This window comes from Arctopsyche grandis, chromosome 3 (genome assembly GCF_051622035.1).
Source record: "Arctopsyche grandis isolate Sample6627 chromosome 3, ASM5162203v2, whole genome shotgun sequence".
NCBI lineage: Eukaryota > Metazoa > Arthropoda > Insecta > Trichoptera > Hydropsychidae > Arctopsyche > Arctopsyche grandis.
The window spans coordinates 21,214,087-21,226,222 of record NC_135357.1 but is presented as its reverse complement, the minus strand read 5'-3'; the positions used below and the strand labels follow the sequence as shown (position 1 = coordinate 21,226,222).

The 12,136-nt window shown below is 25.6% G+C and overlaps 1 protein-coding gene across 1 annotated transcript in view; it reads left to right on the top strand.

The window, feature by feature from the left end:
- Window positions 1-5,797, top strand: part of fus (epithelial splicing regulatory protein fusilli) — a 36,456-nt gene extending 30,659 nt beyond the window's left edge. The window contains exons 15-16 of the mRNA XM_077428262.1: window positions 5,024-5,208; window positions 5,486-5,797. Of these exons, the coding sequence (XP_077284388.1) occupies window positions 5,024-5,208; window positions 5,486-5,689 (389 nt within the window). The 3' untranslated portion in view covers window positions 5,690-5,797. The remainder of the gene's footprint in view (window positions 1-5,023; window positions 5,209-5,485) is intronic.
- The last annotated feature ends 6,339 nt before the right edge of the window (window positions 5,798-12,136 follow it).

Genomic DNA, 12,136 nt, shown 5'->3' with positions numbered 1-12,136 from the left:
TAAGGGCGACCATACTTACAATGTGGGAAATACTCAATTAAAAATTTGAATAAAATATCCCGCCTAACTTATTTGTTAGAAGAATTCGAAATGATTGATTTTTGTAAATAATTCTTCAAAAAAGAATGTGCATAAATTGTATTATAGGTCTATATCGTATGGGTAAGTACTTTTTAATTATAAAAAAAATATTTCCATCACATATCTGCATGCTTCTCGTGTTACAGGCAAGTGTCACTATGTTGTAAATTTAACAAAATTAAAAAAGCTTATGAGGAACAAGCTGGAATTTCAAATTACGGTAAATTTTACACATATTTGTTATTGTTTTTATTGTGTTTATAATATAATAGATATGTAGATATGATAAGTATAATATATAGCTACATATATCCATTTATCAAAAAAATATTGTAATAGAAACACTTTTTTTGAACATTTAACATTTGTAATGAAATCATTCATATGATAATTCATGTGCAGTGGTCTGCAAGCTTTGGTGTGTGGGTCGGCAATTAAATCATTCTTCTATATGTATATTATTACAGTGTAAAATTTGAGATTTACGTTGTTTGATATTTACAAAACAATTAATTTATAAAAAAAGTTATGTCACTCATCAAGTTTTTGATAAATTAAATCATTTCTTAAGTTTTACACCATTCAATACGAGCGATTAGGTTGGGTTATAGCAATAGTTCAAAATATTTTGGAGTATGATTTATCCTTCTAAACATTTTTTACAATCAGAAAGCTTCATTCGAAATCAAACGACACAGAGTAAAATATTCCAAAATATTATGAACTGAAAAATATTGATATTTGTGGATGGGAATTGCTAAATTACAATGAGTTAAGAAAAATCAGTAGATAGAGCGATATTGAAAAAACACAGTGAAATAAGTGTTTTTTGTGTATGCATTACTTATATAATATTAAATATACATACATATCTATCTCGGTGTATTATAACAGTAGTAAATATATAATATATAATGTAGTTTTACACCTTTTTCTTACTCATTGCACCTAACCTAATTAAATTGTGTACCGCTGTACTGGGATCGATTTGTTGGTGTATAATCATATCACAAAATCTATTTGTGAAGTAAAATAATGTAATCGATAATTTTTATGGGTATGTTTTAATTGTTGCTAAATACATCATCTTTGTACTTATATCGCTTGCGGACCACGTTTTATATTATATATTATATATACAAATTTAGGGGTTGGAACACTTCATTCAGTGATTACTATGTATTTTATTATCACTATATTTATATGATGTCACAGCTAATCGCTTTCGCTAAACGATGTCTCTTCTGCTCTTCATATTATGTGTTCTTTTTAACAAACAAAACAAAAATATCACATTTAACCGTTGTTTGATTAATCTTTACTTATTGTTAGTCATTTACTTGGCATCTGGCAGGATACGCTTTGTCTTTATGATGCGTGGATGGTGAATTGTATTATAGTTATGGCAGCTCGTTGTTATGACTGTTTATTGCTTTTGGCGATCGGCTGTTTTCAATTATGTATGTTAACATAATATGGTCTCTTATTAATTTGAAACATTCACATACATACATACTAGAATTGGGATTATCTTTTTTGATTGTGTTTGAAAATTTAGCACCAAAATGAGACATACATACATATGTAAGTTGCAAAAAGTTTTTATTTTTCTTTTAAATTAAATTGCAAATTACACATTTACCTAGGTGCTGATGGCGCTCATTATTATATTTCATTACTGTTTTACCTGATGGTAATGGTGAATTTATATATTATCTTTTAATATTCTTGTACCTATTGTCCTGGTTTGTGCATGCTATGTTCACTTATTAATTGTAAGGGTGCTTGGTTGACCATTTCTTAGATTATTTACCCTTATTAATTTTTTTTATGTCAGAGGTGAGTTTTATACTTAATTAATCCTATCAATTTTATGCCGACTTTATCCTCGATAATTTTATTTTTTATGTTTTATAGTATTTAAATTACTCCATTTAATGAATCAGACCAATGGCTATCAATCTTTTATTCACCTAAATATTAAGGAATAAGGTAATGTTTAAGTTCACACTTTTTATTTCGCTTTATTTTTATATTCCAAATTTTTTTACCAATAAATCAACTACCGACGGTCATAAAATTAATGTACTTATACATTCCATTTAAATTGCAGAATACATAAGTTGAGACGTGCACTGTGTGAAAAATTTTCCTTTTTAATTAGTATTTCAGATTCGCTGAATATAAGTAAATGTTAATGATCGATACAAGGTGAGTAATTCAAAATAAATTTTATGATTAATACGTGTGGATGTTTTATACTAATTTATCACATCTTCGAAATGAAATGAATAATTGCATCATTTACTTCACGCGATGAGCTGTACTGACTGTGATAAAAATTGTGTGATTGAAAACATTATGATAATATTAGTTTAGTTTGTATAAATTACTCTTTTTTTTTTTTTTCAAAATATAAAGGTTGAATGCCACTGGTGTGTACATTGATACGTTTGAAATTCGCTGCAATTTAATAGATTTTCTAGAATTTAAAAATAAAATAATTTTTTCATAGCTAAAAAAAGAATTACAGATATGACAATTTCAATTACATATCTATGTAATTATCCAAGTCAACTCATGTGTGGTTCATGACATGATCTTTTATTGTACATTAAATTTAGGGCTTATTTCATAATAAAACTTCACACATTTGTATATTGTATGTATGTCTCGTAAAAAATATTCAAAATAGACAACATGTTTTGGGGAAAAATGGTCAACCAAATACATTTGCTGAGCCAGGATCTTTAGATCAAACATCGAGTGTGCATGTTGTCTAGTACATGTGTATTTGTTACGTTTGTCAATATTTTTATAATACATACAAGCGGCGGGCGATCCTACTAACGATTATTTACAAAATATATAAATTTTAAATCACTTCAAATTTTCGTTTTGATAATATTATATAATGATAAAAAGAGTACAAACACATCATTAAGCGAAAGCGGCAGTATTTTTATGTCTAAATCATTATGGCATTTATTTAAATTGTTGTTCATTGAAACAGCGAGACTTCATTTGATTCATCGAATGATAATTCGTGTATTTATCATAATACGTTGATAATAATTTGCCAAATTAAATTATTTCTATATAACAAAGAGTAATATAACGACTTAAAAAATACTTACATAAGTGCCTTAAATGATAATAAAAAAATGTTTACCCTTTATTTATATTTGCATAATTAAATATTTTTTCTTATTAATAACTATTTTATAGTCACAAAAGTGCTTGTCCATTTTTTTACATACATAAATATAAAAAAGTATCATAAACCTTATTTGAAATTAAATTTTATAATATATGTTGATGAAAAACAGCTTTTTGGAAATCTCTTGTGCATTTTAACCTAAAACACAAATACACATTTTCCCATCCCATACACTTTTTTGTGTCTGTCTTTATGCAATTTATTTTGGTGATTAGTATTATTGACAATAACTGCTTCATAAACTCGCACACGTAAGTAATGTACGACTTTACTGTAACACAAGTGCTATTCCATACATTGATAAACCATGGACGTTTGAGAGCAGACCAGATTTTGGTACAGCCAGACCAGTTTATTATCTATTCTAACACCCGCTTGGTATATCAAATATATTCGTTGTAAATTGTCCATTACACGTGTAAGTGAGAGATGTGGCAAGGGTCCATTTGCTGTAAATGTGTACACGTACGTTTCTTGTAAATGTGCCCTTGCTTGTTGCCAGATAACGGTACCTCATTGAAATTTTAAATAAATACACTACATATAATATTTTTAAAATACTATATAACTTTGTATGTCTACACATTTACACACATTTCAAATTTCAGACATTGGTATATATATATATATATATATATATATATATATATATATATATATACATATATATATATATATATATATATATATATATATATATATATATATATATATATATATATATATATATATATATATATATATATATATATATATATATATATATATATATATATATATATATATATATATATATATATATATATATATATAGACTAGATTTATTTATTTATTTGTATATTTTGTGTACCATTTACTAATTTTTCATTGACTTCCAAATATTATTTTCTTTTTATATATTTGCTCTTTAACAGCTGTGACATTTGTTGCTGCTATGTGCCTATGTATTTTGTACCATCAAATTCAAACTAAACACACATGTAAAACACATTTACGTACATATAAATAAATATAAATCGAAATTATATCATAGAATGACGCGAATTTATATAATAATTTTTGTCTATCTTAATCCTTTTATTAGATATCTGGTTGAAAACCCAGTTTTATTTAATCTTTCTGAATAAATGTGGGTGCTGGAACGATCTTTTACATGAATACATAAACATTCTACACTATTAAACACATTCTCGTTACACAAATTATGTATTTAACAGCTAAGGAATGGTATGCAAACACTGCGGGATTGGTTTGTGCTGGTATTAAGGGAACCTATGGTGTATATGAAAGTCAAGTGGTTGGTTTTTGGGATACTTAGAGGTGAGTCACTCTAATATATCTATCTATATATTTATATACATATATACATATATACAAATATATATATGAATAATTGTTTAAATCATAAAAAATACATATTTCAGTGGAACTATGACACGTCAAATTATACATATTTTTGAAATTTAACAAACTATTCATTTACATATGTAATCAATTTTGTTTATATAGATTTAGACTCAGTTCGAAAATAGTGTTATTATAGATCCATTGTAATGTACATATTTTCATTATCATCTGTGGTGCTGTCATATGTTTTTCGATAGATTTATTTTGTGATATTATATAAATCTTCTATCCAACTTTTCCGAATTTAGTTTTAAGTGAAATATACATAACATTTCCAAGTTTTCGTTATTGTGATACATAATTATCTTATTTCAGGTCACAACGGTATGATACCGAATACCGGGTTCAATCCGGCAGCGTATGCAGCCTATGGTGGAGGTGCTGGTAATGGTGCTGGAGTGAGAGCCTTTTACCATCCACCTCCAGTATTTTACTTCTATCCAAGTCCACCTGTGTCACCAACTGCTCCGCCTCATCTGTATCAACCACCGGCACACTTGGTTAATAATATAAAATTTATTATTATTAATATCAAGTCTACTATACAATTCAACGATTAGCATTGCAATGCATGCCGGGTGCAGCTTGTATAAATATAAATTTTTGTTTGTTCGCTATACAAATCCACAATTTTCATCTATGGATTCAGTGAAAGATTTGTTTTTACATGAAGAATACAAAACATGTCTATTTGGTTGTAATAAATATATAAAGAGTAATTCTAAAAAATATTACCCGTGTAAAGTTTATTAATATATGTAATTATGTATCTTACAGGTGACAGCCGGGGATGTAATGCCCATGTCAGGTAGTCCATTGCCATTTCAATTTGAAGGCTTACCATCGTCTATTCCAGCCATAATTCAGCCACCTCATCCACCTACAATGCCGCCATCTTTGCCGCCAGTGCTTCCACATACTATGGCTCCGCCCCAAACACCTGTACCCAATAGATATGTTGAACTGTTCATGGTTAATTAATTTTTTTTAATATTTAAATGATTTTATACATTTAATTTAAAATTGGCACAAAAAATTTATCCAAAAATATGTGTTGTTTTAAATATGAATTACACAGATATGCTAATATGCGCGCTACAGTCTACCTTTTGTGCCATTAAGAAATGCAATTTGACTTTTTTTCAAAGAGTACATATGTACATATGTACATACATATGTATAATATAATTGAAATCTATTAGTTTATTTTTGCTACTTACATACGCATGTTCATAGTGAATACACTCAATAAATCATGATGAAACAGTAACGTTAGTATTTGGAAATAGTTCTAGTATATATGTATGTACATACATATATACATATTGTAACACTAATTTTTACAAATGCTATACTTTATATACAGAATTTAATACTAAACTCATTATGACTAGAATGTTCAGCTCTCTTGTGCTTAAATAATTTATGCAATACTTAGTGATAAAACATATTTTATATTTATTTACGAAAAGAGTCTCAATATAATTTTTATTATATTTTATTATTGATAATATATTATTACATATATTTGACACATTATGAAAACTTTTATTTAAACTCTTATTTATTTTGTAAAATAAATAATTATATTATAATTGCAATTATATCACACAACTTCTCAATGCATAGAAAATAGGGCTGTGAAGACGCAAAACGCTCAGTTTTGCTTATATCCAATTAAATCTCATCAATTGCGATGCTGATTTTTCGGCTTTGGATCGTGTTGATAAATAAACAAATTGCTCATTTTAGTTGTAGTGATTTGTTTGATTGTTAAATGTTTTTTAGCTGTACACATGCGAGTTATATAAAAAATATATTCAAGTAATGATAAGTAATGGACTTCATCTATCTAGAATTTGGTTTATGCATACATCATAGAAAAATACAAATAAAGTGAAAATCATTTCAAGTCATTTTTTGATGTTTCTCAAATTTTAGTTTGTTATTTTTTTGTGTTAGTTTTGAGTGTTGTGAAATATTGACGCCAACCTATTTTATACAAGTTGATGCGCTCAGTTATATTGTATTTTTTTATAATATTATGTTTATTTTATAATGAAATAGTGTTTTTATTATTTTGTGTAATATTTAATCTAATCTAATTGAATGTATGATATTATGATTTTGTTAGTGAAGAACTGTTATGTGAAACACCTAAAATGGACAATAATAAAAATGTCATCCCTAATGTGCTTCTATTTGAAATAAATTAACTACTGATCTCTACATCCAAATAAAAATGCATATATAACAGTGTAAAGTGTAATATATCTATAATATGTATGTACACATGGAAAGATAGATTCAATTATGGCAACCAAAAAGATTTTTTATAACTGTCGTTTACTTAAAATCCTCCATATGCATATTATGCAAAATTATTGTAAAAAATATTTGGAGATATTATAGATTTTTGTAAAAAATATTTATTACGGTAATATATTTCGAGAAAATAATATTTTTTTACTAATAATAATAATATATATATATATATATATATATATATATATATATATATATATATATATATATATATATATATATGTTATATATATATATATATATATATATATATATATATATATATATATATATATATATATATATATATATATATATATATATATATATATATATATATATATATATATATATATATATATGTTATATATATATATATATATATATATATATATATATATATATATATATATATATATATATATATATATATATAATTTTATTACGTTTAGTAAAACGAGACTCGTTTAAAAATATTACATATTTGTATTTACTTTTTGGATAAGAGAAATTTAATATTTTTAATATAAATAATTAATGTTAGAATTATACAATGGCAGCAAATATCACAACGTCTTCCATTTGAACTTTATATACTTATATTTTGTTTTAAAGATTTTGTTCGTCTCATATTTACTTATAGAAATAACATTATGAATATAAAAATATTTATAGATGTTGAATATTAAAGAAACGTGTGTGTGTGTGTGTTTTTTTACATTTTGTACTATTAATTTGATGTAAATAACTTAAGTGTGAATATATTATGTACTGATATATTGATATTTTTTTCGATTAATTCTATGCTGTTTATAAATGTTAGATCATTTTTATTTTCTATATATTCAATTTATTCAATTGTTCAATATTTGCGAGCAATGCGATAATCGCCCAAATAGTGAATTTTAAAATTAAATTCTTTGTTCGTTATCAAATAGTTTTTGAAAAATCAAGTATTTTTTAATTTAAACATTCTTATATCTATACTATTTATAATATTTAATGAGATACATATTATTTTTATGCAATAAATAAATATAATTCTTAAGTCAACGAGGACAGTGTATCTATCCTTGTCATTACATAATATGTTCCTGATATTTTGTAAATATTTATATTTATTGTTATCATTGTACATATAAATTAGGGAATTTATAAACACTTTAAATATAACTATGTTAGTATTCACTGCTGCGTTTCCCAGTGCTCAAATTGAAATTTGATAAAATTATAGTCAAAACTTACTCTTGCCTTTAATTTGTTTTCAAATGTTTGACCGTTTATTTTAAAGTGAATTTCTAATCAATTGAATATTTACCTTTTTAGCTTCGGGTCAGTCTATTTCCAATTTCATAGCTAATGCATATTAAAGTTTTTGAAAACAAACCTTATGGTACGTTTTGGAATTTCTTCCAAACTTACAGCTATTAGCTCATTAAAAAATTATATGTTTTATCATTAATAAAGCTAATGTGATTTTAAATTAAGAAATTGTATTTGTAATTAGAAAATATAATGAGCAAATATTGATGATACTTATAAATGATATAATATACATATATATATATATATATATATATATATATATATATATATATATATATATATATATATAAATATGCATTTGGATTGCTTATACAGTTAAATTAAAAATATATACATACGTGTATACAATAGATAGATATTATATTGTGTGATAAATACATTGAATATTGTAGTACATAAAATGATCAGGGTTTTAAACTGTTAGAACATTTTTGCATGTTCCTTACATGTAATCATATTAATAAGACTTTTAAAGAATCCACAGAAACTTCTTTCTGTGGGGATCATCAAAATGTATGTACATCTTAATGAATACGTATTTTCTAATATGTGCAAAAGAGAGTAAGACGGTGTAAAGATGGACACAAGACAAGTACATACATACATATGTATCTTATTTACCATTTTTTTTATTATAACTATTGATGTTAATGGCGTCTGTTAATCGAGCTATTATAGAAATTTAAATAATTAAATTTTAATATTTTGACTGGAGACAGGATGATACTATTGGTGATCTTTTAATGTAAATTGTCTGTTTACAAGCGACTGAAAAATTTAAAACTTTTTTATAATAGACAGAAATATGGAATACGTTTTGAAGGTTGACGTTATTATGATATTTAAATATTTTGCAAATTTGTTTATTCGTTTAATATGTTGAACATATCCTTGAGACCCATATAAATTATATTATTTTTTTTTCAAATATTATAAACTATAATTTTCGAGACTACACATACATATGTATATTATATATAAATTATTTCTTATTCATGATTTAAAAAAAATATATATATATTTGTCTTTCTTAAGTCTGAATTTAATTGTGCAATTTAGTTTATCTTTATATGAATGTTAAACTTTTTTTAAAGAAAAATATTTAAACTACTAATATAATACCATAATAAATAAGTAGTTAATTGTGATACAAGAGTGTTGAAATTTTTTCAAGTAATGAATTTATTATAATTTATGACAAAAAGCATTATGCGTTTTATATTAATCGTTTTTCATTGCAGACATACTTACTTATTATGTTTTTTTTTTTACTTTATTTTATTACAATTTTAATAACTCTTTAAAACGTCACAATCTTGTATTTTGTTTAGTAAAACCGTTTACAAGAAACTGTTGCATTATTTTTATGATATAAAAATAATTATTTATTGATTAATTTATTTCATAAACCTTTTTGTATATGTATTGATTGAATATATTTATATTAAATCTGTTTGAAAGCATTATTTTGTGTTTTTTTTTTAGTAATAATATTTTTTAATTTTGGAATAAGTACTTCGAGCATTAATATTATGTTAAAAATAGCATTTAAATTTTTTTATATACGTGATTAATAAATAAAGCACGTAACGGTGATAAAATTTTGAAACTTATGGATAATTTAATTTTCACAATGAAAAATAAAACATAAATGTATACATACATACAAATGTACTTTTCTATAATTTATCAAAAATAAGACAACTAAATTCTTGTTCGGTTATTAAATACTTCAGTAACTTTTGAATGAAATTGTCAGTAAAAACTGCGAATGAATTTGATCAGTTAATACGTTTGTTGGATTCATCAAAATGTCCATTTTATAGTTTCAATTTCAATTTTTTTGTTTTCTTCTTGATAATCTAAATCGCTAGAACACTAGTTATTGGCCTTTGTGGGCTGAGGATCACTTTATCCAATATAAAATTTCGAAAGAGATTTTGTATGTACATATGTATGTAAGTTTTGATTCGTAGAATCCGTGACGTTATCGAAAAAAAATATTTTTCTATGTCGACGATATCGATTCCGTTTTCCGTTCTGGATATAGATACCTTTTTCAATTCCACTTCAGGATTTCTTTTTCAATTCCAGATCCGTATTCCTGTTTCAGTTTCGGATCCCGATTATTTTTTCAGTTCCAGATCAGGATTCGTTTTTCAGTTCCGGGTCCGGATTCTTGTTTCAATTCTAGATTCAAATTAATAAAAAAAAAAATGAATGTTTACTATTAGATTAGCCATGTTTAAGCACTTTATATTAAAAATACCGAGCGTAGCCGGGTAAAACCACTAGTGATAAATATAAAAAAAAAATATTTAATTGAAAAGAATTATGATTCTGTGAAGGTTTCAAATTTTTGTAAATTTAATGTAGGATATTATTATGAAATGAAATGCGTCGGTGAGCATTAGCACATCAAATGTCTGTTTGTCCGGGAGCGTCTTGCACTTTTCAAATTAATTAATTTAGCCGAGTGATAGCTCATTAAAATTAAGGATTATGCACAATTGTAACTCGTAAATAAACTGAACCGAGAAATTAAATCATTTTCCGCTTGAAAATTTTCTGATTTCTTTCAGACGCCTTTTCCTTTGCGGCACCTGAACGTTGTTTTTTTTTTTTACTTTATATACATGTACTTAGAGTTCGTTCAACGAAAGAGTGACCAATGAAACATTATTGGTAGCCACCAGATGACTGCAAAGTATGCTTTACGCATATATACATTGATTTTTATTGAAAATGAAACGATTTTAATTTCTAGATTTATTGCATTTAATAAATACAAAATATAAAAATAAAAATAAGTATCCAAAACTGCAAAATATAAAAAAAAGATTAAACAGAAGTGCGTTTGCTCTCGAACCCAATATTTTTTTTCAATTTTTATTCTAATATTCAAGAAAGCGTTGGCAAAATATTTTCAGCCACATGAAAGGTGCGGATTGTGCGTCCAACAATCTCTTCATTAAAACCGCTCACAAATGATTTTGGGTTTGCTCTAATCTGTTTTCTTTATTCTGTTAATTTTTGTTTTTTAATTGACGTTTTGGTAACTTTTAGGGCTTCTGTAGCTACATCCATTATATGAACGGTCGAATTATTATTTTATTTTATTTTATTTTTCACATAGATATATACCAGGAAGGCTTGACAGGAAGACCCCAATGTGCCTTCCTGGACAATTAATAACAAACAATGCAGACTTTTTTATTATTACATAAATCATTGTATTTCCAGAAGTTGAAGAACACGAAATAACAATTAATTTAATTAATTAATACAGAATAAATCCATTGAGACATCTATGGATTTTAAATTTTGTACATAATTTTTACAAATTATACACACAATAAATACAGAAGATTTGAGACAACAGGAAAGGATTTTTTTGCCAATTTGAGGAACCGTTTCAACAATGATCAGATAAAATTTGCAAACTCTGATTAGAAACGATCAATTTGGAGTCACAAAAATCCCCAAATCTAATCAACAGTTTGGCGGATCGAACTCACTGATCACATGGTGCTAAACATACACGCTACCATTTAACCAAACTGCTCGCTAATTATATATACGTATGTGTACAAGCACACCACATGTAGACATTTAATATCAATTCCTTGGATTGACTGTTGAAAGCCTTGCCTGTTCCGACTTTGTATGGTCTCTCCATTGATTTAAAGTGTTTTTAAAAAATTACATAGACATATTATAAGATATACGGTTAAAGCCAGTGGATGCAGTGGTTATTTTAAAAGTAACAATTATGTCAACAATTGAAGAATGGGTGGA